Genomic DNA, 20818 nt, shown 5'->3' with positions numbered 1-20818 from the left:
TTGCACCACTTCTCTGTTTTTCCCTGTGACACCTGCAGGTTTGCACACTTGAAAACATCTGCTCATAGTCAGTAGTGATCTCACTTGTGTAGCAAGTCATGGTTCAAAAGGAAAGGCCTGTAAAATTATTTCATACACAGAGTGAGTTTGCTGTGTGTAGAGGAGTGCCATCTGCCCTGACTGGTAGTCTCAAAAAAAGAGCACAGACCAAAACCTTGTACTCACAGTGTAATGGGGGCAGCAAGACAGTGGAGCATCACAGGGTCACTAAGCTGTGTGTGTGACTTCATTTCAGCAGCTTCTTCCCTGCTCCCTTCCCTCTGCACCTGGCAGTTTAAATGTTCAGCCAGTCTTCAGCTATGTCTTTAGCAGTTTGGTTTTTTTTTTAAACACCTCTTTCTTTCTTTCCCCCCAAAAGCAAAGAATGTCAGATAACCAGGAGAGTCAAATGACCATTGAGGAGAGGAAACACCTGATTACAGCCCGAGAAGAAGCCTGGAAGTCCAAGGGAAAAGGAGCAGCTAATGACTCCACACAGTTCACTGTAGCTGGCCGAATGGTAAAAAAAGGTCAGTGATGAAATGACCCCAATATGAATAAGACACCTCTTATCTGTCTAGTCAAAATAAAGTCAGACTAAAGCTATGCAGAAACAGCATCTGTATTTAACAAGAGGAAGACTGTTTATCTTCAACTGAATATTGTGTCATGAGGCTGTTCACTTTCATTTCTTGTGGGCGTGGTATTGATCCATTTTGTTCTGCACTGTTGCACTGCCATCCACTTATTACTGGGCTCTGTCTGGCTGGTGGAAATCAATCACTTGAACAGGGATATATGTTTTGGTTTTCCTTCTAATACAACCCACAGGGCATAGTTGGATTATTCTTTCTTATTTATTCTTCCTTTGAAAACCCAGCTGCACTATCTAGAGAATAGTTGTGAAATCGAGTTGTTTCTGTTGCTGGCATTTCCCCCACTCCTAGGACCACTGGGAATATTTAGCAAACAAGTATTGTTTTTATGGATGCTGTCTTGGACAACAGCTTGAAGTGTTATGTTTGGCTGAAGATTCCCTGGTTCTGCATAAAACCACAGAGTAGAAATTACAAGGGAGCAATGTTGACTTTTTTTGGGATCTCTTGAATTCAGTCCCTGTTTCCAGATCTAATCATTCTTCTAAAGTGGACAGGAGTCTCTGAAGACTGCACATGGTAGGAATGCAGCTGTTCATGCAGCATGCCTGGGAAGATGGTAGCTTTGGGAAGAAGGTGCCTAAACTGATCTCTTGTGCTTAATGAATACTAGGGTTCGGATTGTTACAAGGACTTGGTTATTAAACACAAAAGCAATGAACCTTGAATTAAATTATAACCATAAAAAAAAAATCATTGTAGGGCAAGGGCAATACTGCAACAGGAGTAACTGTTTGCAATCCAAGCCACAATCTGTTGGCAAACAAACAGTATTAGGAATTATCTCTATTAGTAACATATTTTAGCTGCTGCTTACATTTTACATGGTTTTGCTGCTAGAAATGACAGCTGGTCACTATTTAAAGGGTTCTTTTTGGAGAGTCACCAAGAAAAACGGTTTAGTTGTCCAGAGACTTGCTCTTTGAGATTTTTTTTTGTTTTTTGCAAATAGATTGGTCTTTGGAAAGGAAAAGAAGGTGGTAGCATCTGCTCTTCTTAATGAGAAAAAAAATTATCTTGACAGGATTTCTTTAGATGCTATGATCATTCTTTTGGAGAAGCAAGGTAATGCAATGACAGTGAAATCAAGAAAAGTAGCCCAAGTGGGATTTTAGTTAGATGTGTACTGGTTTATATCCTGAAAGAATAAATTATCATTATGAGTTTTTAATTTAAGAGATTATGAGAAAGAAATGCAAAATAACATCTTTGTTATATGCATGGGCACAGATGCTGTATTTGAATTGCTTCTTATGGCTGAAAATTATTCGGTCCTAATTGGAAGATGATCCTTTCCTAAGCAGTTCTCAGTGTGGTCTTGTGGATTATGTGCTGGTAGAGCTGCTTAAGAACTGTGTCCTCTTGAGTGTGTCTTGAGGAAGGCTTTACCTATTGACTTAAAACCTGCTGGAATTTTGAGTCTCTTAGGTAACAGGGAAAAAATTGCTTGTGAAAAAGCTACCTAGTTATATTCTGTTGTGGGTCTATATTCAAATTTAACAATTATGACAATTATATTGCTAGGACTTGCAGTAAAGGTAGTAGAAACATGTTTACTATATGTTCTCCCAGCACAATATTGGTTTGATCTCGTCAAAATGACTAAAGGCTTAAACTTACATGGCTCAGTAATTAGTAAACTATGGCTAAGTGGAAAATACTAGTGTTTACTAGGGGGTGAACAGCAATGACTAGAATAGGACCTGTTCCTTAACAGACTGTCTAGAACTACTGTTTCTAATGGTCCTCTGGGATGAGTAAAAGCTATATGTCAATAAAATATATTGTTATAACATGATTTTCTCCTTTTTTCCTATAATAGAGAAAAGTGTAAATGCCTGTTTCCCCATTTGCTGAAAGCCTAGGCAACAAAAGTTAAAAGGTCCAATTTTTTGCCTCAGCATGCTTTTCTACCTAATGAAACCCACGACTTCTGTAGAGTGTAGTTCTCTTACTAAAGCAGTGTAGATTCACATGAAAACTAAAACTAAAAAAATCCATCCTTATTTTATCCACTGGTCCCAGAGTGAATTGCTTTATGGTAATTACTGCAAAGGATGGAGGAGAGTACAACAAAAGGAGAGGGCAGTGCCTGATATGGTGGAGACTCTAACTTCCATTTCTACTTCCATTTCCATGTGTTCTTAAAAACCCAACAAGGCCCAAGAATTACTGTGAAATCCAGGGACAGCATTCATAAGTCAGATGCATCCTGTTACTTGAATTAATAGAGATGTGCTTAAATATTAAAAAAAGGGAATAAGAGGGTGGTGGAGGTGAAGATACCTAGCAAGATCATGGTGACTTCCCTGCTAAACATATTGTTTTGTTCAGAACACTTCCATGTTTTTAAAATGTAGCTTTAAAAATGTAGTTTTTAAAATGGAGCCCAAAATTTAGACCAAATGAACTGCTGCTACCTTGAAAAGGAGCAAAATGATTGTGTTCCAGAGGAAGCCTATATATCTTGTGTTAGCTTGCTAAGATACACTTGGAAATGAAGCTTTTTTCTGGTGAATGGGGTGATTTCTGAGGCTGCTGTTGATTAAAGGAGCAGGCAGGACCCTGTGCCATCTCTTATACAACAGCTGGGGAGGCTGGGGAAGTGTGCTGGCCAGTAGGAAGTAGGCAGGCTCATCTGCTTTTCCCAGATGGCTTCTCTGTTGTCACTGCTGGAAACACAGGCTGACTCATGGCTGCATTTCCTATGTTCTGTGTCCCTGTGCAGGCCTGGCTTCTCCCAGTGCACTCACACCAGTAGCGTCCCCTTTCCGGCAGAAGTCCACCACCCCAGTTACAAAGCCCTTGGAAGGTAAGGAATAGAAATGGCTGAAATACATTCAGGCTTATTTACTTCCTGTCAATTAACAGGTTTTACTTTCTGGTCTACTTAGAAATTGAAGCCAGGCCTGATATGCAGTTGGAATCAGATATGAAGCTTGACAAGTTGGAGTCTTTCTTGGGAAGGCTGAATAACAAAGGTTGGTAGTTATGAAGGGTAGCATTGTATCCACCTTCAGACTTTAGTAAATAAATTAAAGTGCCCCTTAGTTAAAATATTTGGTAGCAGAAATTGAATATTTCTTTGCTCAGACTGCAGTTCCTGAAAATTTTATTTTTGTGATTCAGTCTTTGCTAAATTTTAAGAAGAAAAGCCTTTCACAATTGTATTACAGTAGAATATACAGTAGAATAAATCACAGTAGAATAATATACAGTAGAACAAATCACAGATGCCTAAATAACTTTCTTAGTTCTCTAAAAACATTGTACACATCCTTCTGTAGGGCAGAACATCCTAAGAGCACACAGCCAGTCTCAACCATACTGCCATATACAGTGAAACATCTTTAAACATAGTTTAGTCCTATTAAAATCAAAATAGGATACTAAGCTGCTCCCAAGCACAATTCAATTTCCTGATTTTTGAAAATTGACTCTGTAGCAGTTCATCAGCTTCCTTGTACAGCCTGTTGGCTATTTATATGAAGCTCTCTAGAATTGTCTGGTGTTTCCATCTCATATGTCTGTCCTCCATTGGTAAGACAAAAATCTGTATGTAATTTATAGTGTAACAGATACCATAAACAAATGTATTCACATTTCAGTACAGGAGGCACTAGTGTAGGATAATGACTGTGCCACACTCACTAGTCTGAAGTAATGACTTTTCCCCTTGTGATTCTAGTATTTTCAAAGGTAGGAATTACATAGTTGGAGGCAAGATGGAATATACAATATCCTAAAATACTTACATCATCATAGTATAGCAACTCTTTTATAGTGTCTAAGTTTTCATTTAGCCATATTTCCCTGCCATTTTATATAATTATTATTGCATATGAGTAACAGTTAGACTCTTTTAGTATTCTTTATCAACACATTTTTCTACCATCAATTTTAAAAAACTATCACAAAAAATCCCCAACGAAAACCAAAATACCACCACCACACCAGAAAACAAAATCACCCAGGCAACTACCAAACAAGCCATGTTTACCTTTTCTAGAGTTAGAAACTCTAGTTATTTACTGGGTGAGGTGGTTTTTTTCCTGCAGTTGCTGGGATGCAAGAGACAGTGCTGACAGTTACAGGAAGATCTGTGAAAGAGGTGATGAAGCTGGATGATGATGAAACATTTTCCAAATTTTATCGCCATGTGGATTTCCCTTCCTCCTCAGTGCCTTTGGACCTTGATGAGGACTTCGATGCCATCTTTGATCCTTATGCACCAAAGTAAGAATTGCTTTTTCCCCATTGTTTTGAAGGCAGACACAAGGGCAGTGTTCAAAATGTTCAGCTCTAAGTCACCTTGTAGGTATCTTAGTACTGGGCACGTCCATTTCTTCTGAAATCATGCTCCTGCCTGAATTGAGGAACTGATCTTGATTTCTTGTCATTAGATGATTCTGACTAGAAAAACTAACTGATATTTATAAACACTACTTGTTTTTCAGGTTGACATCTTCCGTAGCAGAGCACAAACGTGCAGTCAGGCCTACACGCAGAGTGCAGTCCTCAAAGAACCCCCTGAAAATGCTTGCAGCAAGACAAGATATTCTTCATGAATATACTGAACAAAGACTGAATGTTGCCTTCATGGAGTCAAAGCGAATGAAAGTAGAAAAAAGTAAGCTAGCAGGATGATTTGTACAAGACACCATCTTGCCTTTTTAATTAAAAAAAAATCCCAATGCAAAAAAACTGAACTGAAGGAATGGAAAATATTCTCTGAGTGGCAATAAATTGATTGAGGTATAAGGCACAATGCAGACTGCCTAGGAGGCCTGGAGAGAAGGGCATGTGTGACTTCCTCAGGGAAAGCTACCTAGAGCCACCTCCTGTCCTGATTTAATTATTTGTTTTTAGCACAGTCACCTTGTGCAGAGAGGGAGAGAAAGCCAGGATGCCTGCAGGGTGTGCAAGGTGAGGACAGGAGATCAAGGAAAGCAGATCAAATTTTGTCATGCTGGGGTGAGAGCTAGCAAGACTAGATGAACTTTTGTTCAGGTACACTGGCCTCAATTTTGGGTCCTAATTTTCTCTCAGAAAGCAGAATTAGCCTTCTTGACTCCTTATGATTAATTTCCATGAAGGATCAGTGCTTTGTGGCAGGGCTTATACAAGGTGGTTTACTTGTGGAGTTGCTTTCTCCTGACAACCAGACAGACAGCAAAGACATCATTGTAAAATTTATGCAAAAATTTGTCAAGCCACTCTTACACTTTGGGGTACAATTTTTCCATATTACACTTGAGTAAAGAAAGATCATCTTTATCAATTGATTGTATTGATGAGAACACTAACTATATATGTAATACTTTGTTGCCATCTCATGAGAAGGATTTCCCTGAGTTATAAATTCATAAAATGTCTTGTCTTTGGTTGAGCAGTAAACAAAAGTAGCCAATAATGTGGGCTGTAAGTTTACAGTAAAATATGACTAAGACTTTGAAATGTAAATGGGTGTTGCATCACACTGTCTCAGCCAAATTTTAAGGGAATTACAGTTAATTAGCCTTGTCTCTGTGCTGTCTTTTATTATTAATTACTTATAAGGCATTGAAGATCTACACAGTACTTCAGAAAACATTGGGTAGAATGGTTCCTAGCTAAGTTGGTATTTCTGCCAAATAGCATAATTCTGACACTGACAGTGTACTCTTGGTTATCTAGAAATTTAGGTAATCCTAAACCCACAAATCTTTTGGACTGGTAGTTAATCTGAGTTCAACCTGCCTTTGTTATTGCTATGGAGAAGAAGAAAAACTGGAAATAATGGACAGAAATTCTTTTCTTAATGCAACAACCAATTTTTAATTATAATTTTGTTATTTTTATGTCTTTCTGCCTGTCTTTCCTCCAATTTCTTTTTATGTACAAGTGTCTACAAATTCAAATTTCTCAGAAGTAGCACTTGCTGGCCTGGCAAGCAAAGAGAACTTCAGCAACATTAGCCTGCGGAGTGTTAATCTAACAGAGCAAAACTCTAACAACAGTGCTGTGCCATACAAGAAGCTAATGCTCCTGCAAATTAAAGGTATGCTAGAACTCCTTTTACTTGCCATAAATAGTAGGCTGAATGTAACATGTAGGAGTTGCTACCAAATTTAGATGCTTAGCTTGTTCTAGATCTTCAAGTCAAGATTTATATCCAAAACTATTGAAGAAATAAGTGATAATTGTGTAAAAAAAGTTAAACCTTACAAATAGGTTTGCACTGGTCCCTGGTGTGTGTTTCCCAAGGAGAAAACAGAATATTTCAGAAATTCTGGCTATCCCCTGCAGAAATTTTTAACTGTCCCCTTTTTCCAGTGCTCAATCTAACTTGGAAATTACATGACAGTGTTCTTGCTCCAATTTCCCTTACAGTGCATAGTAACATATCTGATTCTGAAAATAACTAGGTTTTGGAAAGCAAAATTCTTAAAATTCTTAAATTCTTAAAACTTTTTACTGCCTACAGAAATTGCGCTATGGCTTCACTTAAGCAACTGTGAAACGTTCTGGAATTTTGCTGCTGTCTGCCATTTACTTGATTAGTTTCTTTCCAGAAGGACACAGAGTTGTTAAAGCAAGAACAGGAAATAATAGAAATATTAGTTGATAGGAGACAACATTTATTTTGTTTCCTGTGAGTAAACTCTTTTTCCACAGTAGTCGACTTTTAATTATTCTTAAACAGTCTGTTTCCACATGTTTTGCTACATGTGCTGGGATTGTTTGTATTTCATTCAAAACAAATTAGATCGTGGCATTTGATAGTAGTAGTTGAAGGAATATAATTAGCTTTGTTTTCTCTTTAGGAAGAAGACATGTTCAAACAAGATTAGTTGAACCAAGAGCCTCATCACTGAACAGTGGAGACTGTTTCCTGTTGTTAACTCCACATTTATGTTTCTTGTGGGTAGGAGAGTTTGCAAATGTCATAGAAAAAGCAAAGGTCAGTACTGTTGTGAGGTTTTGTTTATTATTTATTTTTAGAACCATTGCAGTATGTGTCTCTGGTGAAATTGAGCCTTAGTGCCAATTGTTTCATAAAGTGGCATGTAACTGATAGTCCATGACAGGGAGATATGCAGGGTTCCTGAAAATGTGTTTTAGGTCGTGCACTGAATGAAAGCTAACGTTTGTGAAGAAGTGTGTAGTTTGTGAAGCTGCAAGAGAAAAAAGGATATCCTCAGGATACAGACTGAACTAAAAAAAAATAATAGTCTGAATTGCAGGATGTCCTTTTTATTCCCATGTCCACTGAGATCAGTCTTGCTTTAAGGCAAATGAAAGAATGAATACATTTCTGTAACATTTTTTTCTAGTGTCTGTTTATTTAGTGCAATAAATAATAACCATTTCTTCTGCTATTTGCTGTATTATATCTCATTTGCCTTCTCACTGAGCAAGAATATTGCACAAGTATTCCAAAGACTTAAGCAATCCTGTTCAGATAACTGTTAATTTCTTAGGCTTCAGAACTTGCAACTTTAATTCAGACAAAGAGGGAACTTGGCTGTAGAGCTTCTTATATACAGACTATAGAAGAAGGAATAAATACCCATACCCACGCAGCCAAAGACTTCTGGAAACTCCTTGGTGGACAGACAAATTACCAGTGTAAGCATTGTTATAGATACAGTATCTGATGCTCTACCACAATAAAATAGTAGAGTCAATTCTCTTTAGTACAGATAGTTGGAAGTTAATATTTTTTTGTTATTTTTGACAATCTTTTCCTTAAGCCGCTGGAAGTCCTGAAGAGGATGAAATGTATGAAGCTGCAATAATAGAAACAAATTGCATTTACCGCCTCGTAGAGGATAAACTCATTCCTGAGGATGACTACTGGGGAAAGGTGCCAAAATGTACCCTGCTACAACCAAAAGAGGTATTGTGCTACTTACTGCTCCTGTGGTAAGTGCAGGAACATGCAACTGATAATGATTTGCAGTAACTGCAAATGCTCGTGGAGAGGATCACTGAACACTGAGTCCTCTGTGTCTCTGAAAGGCTTCTGCACACTTTGCTGTCTAGAGTGTGCTGCAGGTCTCAAGAAATTAGATCACATTATCTTTAAAGTAAAATACTATTTTAGGAAGTGTAAATCTCTTTTGTCAACAGTGGCTTACCCCAGAATCATGAAATGAAAAACAAGTAGCACTTTGGAAAAACAAAACAAAATAAAACCTGGTTTTATTTCTATCCGTAGCAGACGTTTCCAACATTTCACCTGTCTAAGTCAGAATGAGAGCAGGTTTCTAAAATGAAGATATGATGTGTTTTCTTGAAAGTATTGAAGTCACTGCCTTTTTGTCTATATTGTGTGTTCTATATTGTACAGCCTTCCCTGGCTGTAGGACAAGGCATAGGTCTAAATGAAACTGGACAGCTACCAGTCATGCAACAGAACCAGGTTTTAGCAGTAAGAGCTCTCTAATCTGCTAGTGACTTCAACCACCTAAAGATACACCTCACAGCATTTCCCCTACTTGCTTCCAGTCATCCTCAAAAACTGGAGATCACAGTGCAGACCACTGCCCTGCCCTTACTTGCATGGCAGTGCTACTTGTTAGTGTCACTGAAGAAACTCGTATGTGGAGGAGTTTCTGATAAGCACAAGGAAACTGGAGGATCAGGGTATTGCCTAACCTAATGGTAGGTTGATTTTTTTTGTTTGGTTTTGATTTTAGGTGCTGGTGTTTGATTTTGGCAGTGAAGTATATGTATGGCATGGAAAAGAAGTTACCTTAGCACAAAGAAAAGTGGCATTCCAGCTGGCAAAACACTTGTGGAATGGCACCTTTGACTACTCCAATTGTGATATAAATCCTCTGGACCCAGGAGAATGCAATCCTCTTATACCCAGGTATTGTAACTCGAATTTAGTCTCATTGCAGATACTTAGTTTTCTTGCTCTCTTTTCACAGTGTTCAATTTGATTCTGTATTTTTTATTCCCTTGCACAGGAAGGGACAAGGACGCCCAGACTGGGCTGTGTTTGGCAGGCTCACAGAACATAATGAGACCATACTGTTCAAAGAAAAATTTCTTGATTGGACAGAACTGAAGAAACTCAATGAGAAGAATTCTAGTGAATCCCTTCACCAGAAGGTGCATATAATAAGCATGCTAGGTATTTCAAACTAGATGACCTAGTTGGGATGGCAGCCAGGGAAGCTTGTGCTCAAGGACCAAGAGCACATTTTTTCTCTTGTGGGCTTTGACCCAGGGGTCAGAACATCACCTCCTACAGTGGACCCACAGAGTTGTTTTATATTATTATTTATAGAGTATAATATACTTGTATTTTATGTTTTGTTTATATATGTTATATAATAATAATATATAATATGTTATAATATAATAATATATTATGCAGTATTTATTATTATTATTTATATATGAGCCGGGCAGCTCAATGAATACTGCTGAGGTGGCTTTGACAGGGCGTCAAACAATGACAAGATACTAAAGTACTGAAATATGCAGGAGTCAAAATGTTTGACTAGAACTGTGGAGCAAGAAGAAAAAAATGCTGTGCTCAAAGAAATTTCTTCTCTGTGTTTTCTGACAGGAAGAATCCAAATCTGACTCTAAACCATATGATGTCATGTTGATGGTAGCTGTGCCTCAAACAACTGTGGGCACAGTCTTGGATGGAATGAATATTGGCCGGGGTTATGGACTGGTAGAAGGAGAAGATGGAAGGCAGTTTGAAATTATCACTGCCTCTGTGGATGTCTGGCACATCCTGGAATTCGATTATAGTAGACTGCCTAAGCAAAGCATAGGGCAGTTCCATGAGGGAGACACATATGTGGTGAAGTGGAAGTACATGGTGAGCACTACAGGTTAGTGAACAATTCCATTTCGTCCTGCTGAAACATGTAGAAGTGCAGCTAACACTCCTGCTGTTAGTGGTGAGATCCAGACCTAGATATCCATGGATATGAGACAGTTTGAAAGGTTAGGGATGCTAATTTAGGCTTACTAGGTCATTAAAAAGTAAAGTTTCACGTTTTCTTTAAGACAGCAGTAGAAAATAAAGACATTGTAGTTGTTTTTCATACATAAATGTAATGCTGTCCATCTCTGCTTTTACTCACCATTGGTGGTGTACAGTTCACAGGACAGTTCATTAAGCCAGAATTATGCCCATATCTTAACACCAAAATAACTAGGCAGCTGGACTAGTGGCAGTGGTCTGAATGTCTTGCAAGAGAGGTAGGCTTAGCAACAAGAAAAACCTTTGCTGGTTATGGAGATCAGTAACAATGACAGGAAAAGCCCTTGCCAGCTCATTGCCCTTGCTATCCCTTCTGTTGTTGCTGGAAACCCTTTGATCTGGATTTGAGGCTCAGCAGTGTTCTGACAAGGAGCCTGAGAGTGGCAGGTAAAGCCTAAGAACCAGTCAGCTCTATAAGCCCGTTGGAACTTCCTTTCTGGCACTAAACTAAGAATAGGTGTTTTTTTGTGGTAAGTTAAAGACAAATAGTCTAAAACTGATTGTTCCAAATAGCAGTATATTAAGGTCGGTTGAAAGGACCATAACAGTTATACAACTTCAGGCTTTTAGCCAAAAAAAGTGTAGGTAGGTCTTAGTCAGGATCGCTGAGATCAGATACTGGGAAACCCAAGAAAAATACAAAAGCTTGTAAGTCTTGGGAGAAGTGGGTAACACTAGTACAGAACTGTAAACAGACTTCTAATCCAAATGGATGAAAATATATTCAATCACTCCAAAACAGAATAAATTTTTATGTAGGAGGCAGTACTTTTATGGGCTGGATGTACAGATAAGAATGAAACTCATAAATTTTAGAAGTGAGTAGTGGTTTGAGTATTCTCAACTTGAAAAAAACAGGATGCTTTCTCCTAAGTGTTTCAGTTGGATGCTGCTCAGCACTGCTGGAATCAAGGCAGATGTTTTAACATTTTTTTAATCTGTTTTAAAACTCTTGGGTTTTTAAAAATCTTTTATTGAATTATACTTGCTTATTCCTTATTCAGTGGAAAGTGCAAAATGCTATAAGTGGTTGTGTTGTGAATTTCACTTGCTGTAAACATTATTTGCTCATCAAAACAACTAAATACCGATTCTTAAGAAAAAAAAAAAAAAGCAGCTGCTCTCCTGCTGCCAAAGAACAGTGTGTAATGTGGAAAATGAGCCATAATGCACTCTACTGGTAACATTACTGGACATGCCATTTCACATGCAAATTGGCTCAAATGCTGTCAGTTATTTTTCTTCAGATAGTAACAGCTCTTTCTACACCTCTTTCTCCAACCAACACAGGCATCTCTGCCTGTGGGCTTACATCCACTGAGGAGACATGCCAGCTCTGCACAGGGACGCTCTGGCTTGGAGACCTAATATTCCTCCAATTGCACGTTTTTTCTTTCCTGTTCTGGATGGAATAGTGCTGAGCTGGCAGATGAGATTAAACCATGTGCTGTTTAAACCTACAGCCAAAGTACTTTCTTCAGCATGTGCTCTCTGTTTCACAGTTGGAAGCAGACAAAAAGGAGAGCAACAAGTACGGGCTGTTGGAAAAGAGAAATGTGTGTATTTCTTTTGGCAAGGAAGGCACTCCACAGTGAGTGAGAAAGGAACATCAGCACTCATGACAGTGGAACTTGATGAAGAAAGAGGAGCACAGGTGAGCTTTCTAGACGGTAGACCTGGTAAGATTTGTCTGTCTGGGTAGCTACAAACAGTAATCAGGAATTATCTTTTTTGCCTCCGCCCTTTGCTGTAAACGTGTTCTTGTCATTACAAATAGACCTCAAAATTACTTTTGACATTATTCCAACTGGCAGAGACACTCCTTTATGGATTTATCCTTTATGGATTGTCATTCTCAAATGCTGCTTCTAAGGATATTTTTGAAAAAGGCTGAAAGAGAAGGTCTTTTTTTCCCTTCTCTGCAGGAATAGATGAAGCATACTCACACAGATTCATACCATCCTTTCAAGTACATGTTCAGATGGCAGGACTGTCTTCCTAGTGCTAAGGAGAAGCACTTTCTGCAGGCCAAGGCAAAAAAAAATACATTGAAAATTTTCAATTTACTTACTCTATAATTACATACTAATTGCATTGTTTGCAGAGATTCTAGCAAAAGCTGTTTGAAGCTGAGAGGACAGGCTTGTTTGCTTTGTCCTTAGACAGAATTGGGCTTTGCTGTGGCTTCACTGTTTACCTGCATACAAGATAGGTGGTTTAAAGGTAGTTTCTGTACCGTGATCCTGCTTTAATTAGGTTTTTAACAGCAGCATAGAAATGACCAGCAAGACAGGAGTTCATAGAGGAGAAATATAAGGGCCCTTGATCAAGAGTGTGAGAGTCTCTGCAACATAGCTGATTCAGGAATTGGCTTTATCAGTTTCATACTCCAAATGCATTGTTTAGTGAGGAAAAACATACATGTTATCATAGAAACCAGTTTTATAGCAAATTTTGAATTTACTTCTCCATAATGGTTCCAGTGAACACCAGTCAAGGTGGACAGGTTCTGTAAAAATTCATAAAATTCAAAAAATGGTTAGTTTAAACCAATTTAAATTAAAGTTCATTTGGTATTCCATTATCCTCTGAAGTTCAATTGTTGGTTTCCAGCTAGAGGTTTCTTTTAATATGCAGGCCACATATGGAACCCATTGCATGCTGATATATGGTAATTTAAACAATAGTCAGCAGTTGTAAAATAGAAGGAAAGCTATCTTCATGGGTGGCCATAACTATATAATTTTTAATAATCCATAGAGACCAGTTTTCCTGATTCTGTATACTTGCTTTACTTTTCTAATGAAGAATGGTGCTTTCAATTTCCAGGTACAAGTGCTTCAAGGGAAAGAACCACCATGCTTCTTGCAGTGTTTCCAAGGAGGGATGATTGTGCATGCTGGAAGAAGGGAAGAGGAAGAAGAAAATGCACAAAGTAAGTTATTGTTAGTTAAGAGTTTCTGCCCCAAAATCCTTTCCTAGCTGTTGTGGAGGGCTTTGTATTCAGTCTCAACCTCCATGCTCTGTAGAAAAGAAAAATGAATGCCATAAAAGCTTTCTTGAGACAGCTTTGCAATGCTTTGTTTCAAGGTAGCCTTTTTCTTCTTTGAGCAGAGAATAGATTTTGTCACCCTAGAACATGCTGACTTGATTGTATTGATGCACGTACTATTTTTTTTAGTTTAGTTTTTCTTAAGCCAAGTGCTCATTTGCTTTAAAGTATGTTCTTTCCTACACAGTCTGGGCAAGAGAAGTGTTTTTATGAACATTTCTTCTCCTCCAAAGAAAGCTCTAAGCTTTTATTACCCAATCATTGCTTTTTGTAACATACTCCTTGAATGCAGTAGTTGAGGTAGGAGAATTTCAATGAAAGTGTAGCTTGGAGATGGTTCCAGTTTTCACTTGACTTATGTTCCTAAGGTGCAGAGGGGAAGAGGAGCTGAATAGGAAGAATACTGTGTTTGTTTCCCTTCTTCACCATATGAAACAGTAGAACTTGACTCTTCTGCTCAGTTAAGCTCTTCAGCTCTCAATACTTGTACTCTCATAGCAAGGCTTTAGAAGGCATCTTTTCTGCACTGGGTTTCTATAGTAATGTTAGCCAAACCTGGTGCTTAGCTAGTTCATTCTGTGACAACGTAGGCAGGCAGTAGGTGAAATTCATCCAGTATGAGAACAGCTGTTCCAGAGCAGAGGTTTTGAATTTTCAGTCCCATATGATTTTATAATAGTGCTGCACTGTTCCTGTCTGCTCCAGGTGATTGGCGGCTTTATTGCGTGCGAGGAGAAGTTCCCAATGAAGGAAACTTACTGGAAGTAGCGTGTCACTGCAGCAGCCTGCGCTCCAGGACATCCATGATTGTCCTCAATATCAACAAAGCTCTCATCTACCTGTGGCATGGCTGCAAAGCACAGTCTCACACCAAGGATGTAGGAAGAACAGCAGCCAATAAAATAAAAGAACAGTGAGTGTCTGAACTATATTTTGGAGATTATTATATAGACTACCAATTTACTTGAAGTACTCTAACTCAAAGAAAATTTTAAATAAATAAAGCTGTCCTCTAAATACAAATGCAGCATGTGGATGCTTAGACAGGAGGAGGAGTGAAGGCTGGTTGGTTTGGTAGAGTGGAGAAAACTCCGTAATTGCTTTCACTAGAGGTCAAATACATTTATTAATAGACTCATAGAATGGTTTGAATTGGAAGGGACTTTAAAGATCGTCTAACTCCAATCCCCCTGCCATGGCAGAGATAACTTCCCCTAGACCAGGTTGCTCAAAGCCCCATCCAACCTGGCCTTGAACACTTCCAGGGATGCAGCAACCACATTCTTCCTACTGTACTAATTACAGTTAAAACAAGTCCTTTTCCATTTGGAGTGAGATGCTAAACATCTGAATAGCAAATTAAACTGCATTTGATAGGAGGATTAGAATCCAGCCTTGTGAATAAGGAAGAGGAAATTAACTTGGGAAAGCATGCAAGGAGGACAGCAGCCATTAGAAAAGCAGGCCGTGGGAATCCCTACTGAGAATTCATGTGAGCATCTCCTTCACTCTGGGAATGGGATCCAAATGCTGCAAGAATAGCTGTTGAAATTCTCTGCCTTGTTTTTCGATAATTTTTCAAAGTGCCTGTGTTGGTATGAAGTGTGCAACAAGCCTATAGGCTACTTTTGGGGTCCACTAATGCGAGTGGCCAGCAGGTCTGTGTTAGCTGTGTTTGGGGCAGGACCATTGGGTTCACTCTTTCTTTGTGTTTTGTAGGTGTCCGCTGGAGGCAGGGCTGCACAGCAGCAGCAAGGTGACGATTCATGAATGTGATGAAGGGTCAGAGCCCCTGGGATTCTGGGACGCACTGGGGAGGAGAGATCGGAAGGCCTATGATTGCATGTTGCAAGGTAGACCTGCCTTCCTGGATTTGGCTCTCCCATTTTACTTTACTAGTCTCTGGTGTTGTCAGATTTAATGTAAAATTTTTGAAGAACTTTTTGGTAGTCAAGTTCTTCAGAGAAATGCTTCCAAAAATCTTACTGAGTTAAGTAATACTATTCTAGAAGGAAAGTACTGGAAAACCAAGTGTTTCATTTTGTTCTCCCCCGCTTCTGCTACCCCTCTGTATTCGGGCAGCACAGAGCAATAGTTAACGCTGTTACCAATGTATTTTGCTTCTCTTCTGAAGGGATTTAAGAGGCAGTTCTGCACACATTCCTGTCCAGCCTTTGCTTTGAAACTGCCAACAAAGGTAGCAGGGGAATTGATTTACCAAGTGGAAAATGTATCAGCTAACTCTGAGATGGGCTTGCTTCACTTAAGCTGCAAAACAGCCGGTTATGAAATGGCTGATAGCAACTAACCAGGATCAGATTCAGACTGATGGCAGCCAGCCGCTCAGCTCGACTCCTTTACAGCTGTTCCCAGTCCCTCAAGACATCTGGTTGTCTTTCCTGATTCTTCAAAACCCAGAAAATTTACAGTCACTTTTAAAGTGTATTGTTAGTTTTTACAATTAAGTCTAACATTTTTTTGTGGTGACTCTCCTTAATTTTTGTTCCTTAAAGATCCTGGAAAGTTTAATTTCACACCCCGCCTGTTCGGCCTCAGTAGTTCATCAGGAGAATTCTCAGCCACTGAGTATGTTTACCCTTCAAGAGACCCTGCTGTCATCAATTCCATGCCATTCTTGCAAGAGGATCTTTACACTGCCCCACAGCCAGGTATGTACTTTAAAATACTTAAGTGACAAGAAAACAGATAACTGTATTCTGCATGGGCAGTGTCTCAGGAATTGTAAGCATTTTTAACTTGATATATCACAGGAAAATGTGTGCATGTGATGCTTATACAGGACTAAGCAAAACCAGTAATTTTTCCATGATGAAGATGCTGAGGAATAATCAAGTGTATGTATGTGTCCCAGAAGCTTACTGTAAAAATACATTGTTTATATCAGAGAATCAAAGTCCAGCTGAAGTTTAGCTGGATGATTAACAAAAGGGATTGGTAAGATGTGAAATGATCCTGTTGTGATGCTGACAAGCATATAAGACTGGGTTGTTTAGGGGATTACAAAAACTAATAAATGGCTAATGATGGATTTGGTATTTTCTTACTGTGTAGCACTCTTCCTTGTTGACAATCACCATGAAGTGTACCTGTGGCAAGGCTGGTGGCCTGTGGAGAACAAAATCACTGGATCAGCTCGAATCAGGTGGGCTACAGACAGGAAATGCGCCATGGAGACAGTGCTCCGGTACTGCAAAGGTAACAGACTGCTGTGCCCGGCTGCTCTGAGTGTGTCACACCTGCCCCTGCCTTCTATCCTGAGCTGAGAGGGGCTCCCCCAATGTTATCAGTAAACATCAGTGTGTTTGAAGATACATTCTCCACTCTTTCTTAGCAAACCATTTGTCTAGTAACAGCGTTGTTCCCAAATTGCCAAGATACTCTACTGACTCTGGTCTCAGTGGAAAGGCTTTATTTATTGTGTTACACCTCAGATTCACAAGTTAACAGTTTAAACATTCTCACTTAAGCCTCCCAGCTTAAGCTTAGTTGGTCGTTGGCAGGACACTTCTGCTGAGTATACCAGAAGGTTCTGTTTACCTGAATTTGGCTCATTTCAGACCATCACACTCTGCTTACTCTATTCTAAGTCTGTTTTTGTAAGATAAGAAATGCACTGGGTTAGAAATAGCCGTTGGGGATTTTCAGCATATATGTTTTAATCTTTGCAGTCAGATACAGTAAAAGGCAGGTGTAAGAAGACTGAAAAACATGTTAAAAGATCCCATATTAATTAAAAATAAATCCTGGAAAATGTATTCTTTCTGCCTTAAACTGCTTCAGCTTTTCAAGAAAAAATTAAATACCCTTAGGAAGTAACTTTGGATAGTGAGTGAGATTGCAAAATACCGTACCTTTTGTAATTTCTTCCTCTTTTTTTGTATTTTGACTGTTTTTAGGAAAAAATGTAAAGAAGCCCCCGAAATCCTATCTAATTCATGCTGGCCTAGAGCCTCTGACGTTCACTAATATGTTCCCAAGTTGGGAGCACAGGGAAGACATCGCTGAGATCACAGAAATGGTAAATCTTTTCATTGCATTATCTCTTTCCTATTGCTAGTAATTGTGTCTTGTGTTGTCAGTAACATTGGTTGTTTCCATGTCAAGCCCAAGATCCAGAGAACAAACTTAGAAAGCACAGTTCAGGAGTCTGCACAGGAAAAAAAAAACAACACCACACCTAAATTCTGACTGGGAATGTGTATTATCAGAGGCATTGCTGTTTTATTTTTCATGTAATTTCTCATATTCTTTTTCTGATAAAAACAGAAGGCAAGTGTTACCTGAATCATCTCTTAGAAAGAGATATGCTAGAGTTTGAGCTTAACAGAACAGCTGTTTCACTCATGCAGCAATGTGCAGTTCTGGTCTGTTCCCCAGATTTGAAGAGCACGGGAGCAAAACACCTCTCAAAGGATCAGCTGACTCCAAGGGCTCTGTTATTACTTCCTCACCAGGGATTCAGAGTCACAGCCAAATTATATGTGGCTGCTTTAAAAGCTTTCAATCAAGGGGCATCTCAACACAAATGACATTTTCTGTTTTGTAAGTCTTCTGCAGCCATCCTTAGTAGAAAATGCTGGCTTCATGACTAAACACAGATTTCAGCCTTAAACTGAGATTCTGGGAGTACAGGATGTCCTTCTGCTAAGTGCAGGCCTGTTTTTAGTTGTGAAATTGTTGTAGGGCAGGTCTGTTGGCCTGTGTGCACACCAGGATGTACAGCTTTGTGCTCAGGCATATCCCATGCCATCTGTGGATGGCCATGGGCACAGTTGAGGGTTTCAGCATTGTGATCCTGTTCTCTGTTTTCTCCTTCCAGGACGCTGATGTTTCTAATCAGATAATACTTGTAGAGGATGTACTGGCCAAGCTGTGTAAAACAGTGTATCCATTAGCAGATCTCTTAGCTAGGCCTCTGCCTGAGGGAGTTGATCCACTGAAGCTTGAAATTTACCTTTCAGATGAGGACTTTGAGGTAAGGAGAGAATAGGTGCACTGTTGCTCTGTTCATCTATGCCTAACCATGCAAGAAAGTAATTTGCTGGTTGTGCTACTCATCAGTTGTTTTTGCTAATAGTACATCCTCTCATTTTAAATGCAGGTTGCATTGGAGATGACAAGAGCGGAGTACAATGCACTGCCATCTTGGAAGCAGGTTAACCTGAAGAAGGCAAAAGGACTTTTCTAAGCCATGTTCATGGAAGTGAGCACTTAAAGGGATGTTCACTCTCACTTTCTATGTCATTTAGAAGATTTGTACCCTACATTTACAGAACAAATAAAAATAATCTGAAGTTATTAGTGACTACCTATCTGGAGGTGTGTAATATTATAATAAAAGGCCAAGAGAACTCTTTGAAAATGGAATTCAATTTTGACTCTTAAAGGTAATGGGTTTAAGCTCCGTTCTCCTATGCACTTAAACAGTAGTTTCTTGAGCTACTGCTGCAGGTGTCCTTTGGTTATATCCAATACTTGCCATTTTTGTTTTTAAAGAAGTTCTCTTTGTAAAGTGTTATTTTGTTAGTTTGTGGATTACAAAGAATTTATATTTATATAAACACATAGAACAAGTATGTATTTAACAATGCAATATATAGTCACTTTCAAGACTTCCATGTCAAAACTACAGAAAAGTAGCTGGATGGCAGTTGCTTGTACCAAATTAGCTATACCACCAATATATATCTCCTTTGCATTCTGAAAAGTTTCTCTTTGCAATAGTTAATGAATTGTTCTCAGTGCTGCTTCAGGTGCTAAACCGAACAAAGCATTTGTATTTATAGCATGGATTTCTTGAGAAACTATGCGAATCAACCTTTATACTTTATATCCAAAAATGTATAGTGCCTTGTTTTTTGTGTACAGTTTATATACAAAAAAAAAGATTGGTCTGCATTTTGAAGATGGCTTAGAACAGTCTCCTATGTTACTTTTATAATAGTAGAAATAAAAACATCTCAATTTCTAATACTTGTTGTAAACATTAAACATGTCTTTTGTGATATAAGAACCGAAAGTAAAAGCTTCTGAATAAACTCTTAGCGATGCTCTGACTTGTCATTAATTTGTACTGTAATCTGTACTAGCATTGGAACCTTCCAAAACATAGTATTTTCTCAAAATATTGTAACCTTAGGTGTCTGTGGGTATTGTACAGAGTTATAATTTGAGAAGCAGATAATATAGAAAATAATTGATGTATGAGATAAAGTTGGGCAAAACTTTAATGCTGAATGTTGGAACATGTCAGTCACACAACTCTGTATTCTTTGCGTTTCCCTGTTTTATATACAAAACCAAAATTATTATGCTGGTTTTCAAAATTTGAAAAAATCTTTTCAACCTTTGTGCAATTAGGAGTAAAATTTGAATTGAAAATGAGCCTTGTGTCCATTCTTTCAATAAGCACTGAAGACAAAATTGGTTTTACTCTGTTAATTAGGACATTGACTAGAATCTTCGAGTAAATATTTCCTTATGGTTTAAAATGTTTTTCAGGCATTTGGCATTTCTATAATAAGCTATGTGGTTCTCCTCTGGTATCCTAGTGGTTTCACATTTTCATTCCTGGCTGCATAGCATTCTTTCTGCCCTGCAACCATTTAGAGCTGCTTCTGGCTTGGGGTGGTGCCTGTTGCTGCTCTTGTCTTTCTCCTAAGCCAAGAGACTTGATGTTGGATTTTTGAATTCGTGAGTGTGGATTTCTGCAAGATCTGCAGTAAGTATTTGCTCCATAGTTAAAGTCAATCTTGTTTTGACAGATGGGTTGGTAAGTTGTAACCAAGTCTTTAAGTAAATGAATTAAACACTTAGAAATATGCAAGTAATATTCACCTGACATCACATATAGCAGGTGAATTTTCAGCACTGGAGTATTTCCTTTCATGTACTGGTTTCTGTCAAGAACTGAAATGAAATAACCCAAGAAAATGTTAGGAACAGTATTCAGAGCCAGAATGCTTCTTACATAGATGCCAGCAAAAGGCTGTTTAGATGCCAGTTCCTCAGAGCTCCTCAGATGCCTTCTGCATGGGATACACTGTTAGT

General features: G+C 38.7%; 1 protein-coding gene across 13 annotated transcripts in view; it reads left to right on the top strand.

The window, feature by feature from the left end:
• Positions 1-20149, top strand: part of SVIL (supervillin) — a 133148-nt gene extending 112999 nt beyond the window's left edge. For all 13 annotated transcript variants that reach the window (XM_088159894.1, XM_088159930.1, XM_088159915.1 and 10 more), the window contains 21 exons: positions 419-569; positions 3424-3507; positions 3590-3676; positions 4754-4931; positions 5153-5325; positions 6580-6735; positions 7502-7638; positions 8159-8306; positions 8432-8577; positions 9380-9555; positions 9656-9800; positions 10264-10540; positions 12198-12349; positions 13525-13630; positions 14453-14660; positions 15467-15600; positions 16261-16416; positions 16820-16963; positions 17665-17786; positions 18588-18743; positions 18870-20149. In XM_088159894.1, coding sequence (XP_088016020.1) covers positions 419-569; positions 3424-3507; positions 3590-3676; positions 4754-4931; positions 5153-5325; positions 6580-6735; positions 7502-7638; positions 8159-8306; positions 8432-8577; positions 9380-9555; positions 9656-9800; positions 10264-10540; positions 12198-12349; positions 13525-13630; positions 14453-14660; positions 15467-15600; positions 16261-16416; positions 16820-16963; positions 17665-17786; positions 18588-18743; positions 18870-18956 — 3123 coding nt within the window. In that variant the 3' untranslated portion in view covers positions 18957-20149. The remainder of the gene's footprint in view (positions 1-418; positions 570-3423; positions 3508-3589; positions 3677-4753; positions 4932-5152; positions 5326-6579; positions 6736-7501; positions 7639-8158; positions 8307-8431; positions 8578-9379; positions 9556-9655; positions 9801-10263; positions 10541-12197; positions 12350-13524; positions 13631-14452; positions 14661-15466; positions 15601-16260; positions 16417-16819; positions 16964-17664; positions 17787-18587; positions 18744-18869) is intronic.
• Positions 20150-20818: the final 669 nt, after the last annotated feature.

The sequence above is a fragment of the Sturnus vulgaris genome, chromosome 1 (assembly GCF_052056855.1).
Source record: "Sturnus vulgaris isolate bStuVul1 chromosome 1, bStuVul1.hap1, whole genome shotgun sequence".
NCBI lineage: Eukaryota > Metazoa > Chordata > Aves > Passeriformes > Sturnidae > Sturnus > Sturnus vulgaris.
Note: the sequence above shows the minus strand (reverse complement) of the source record. Positions and strands in the feature narration are given on the sequence as shown.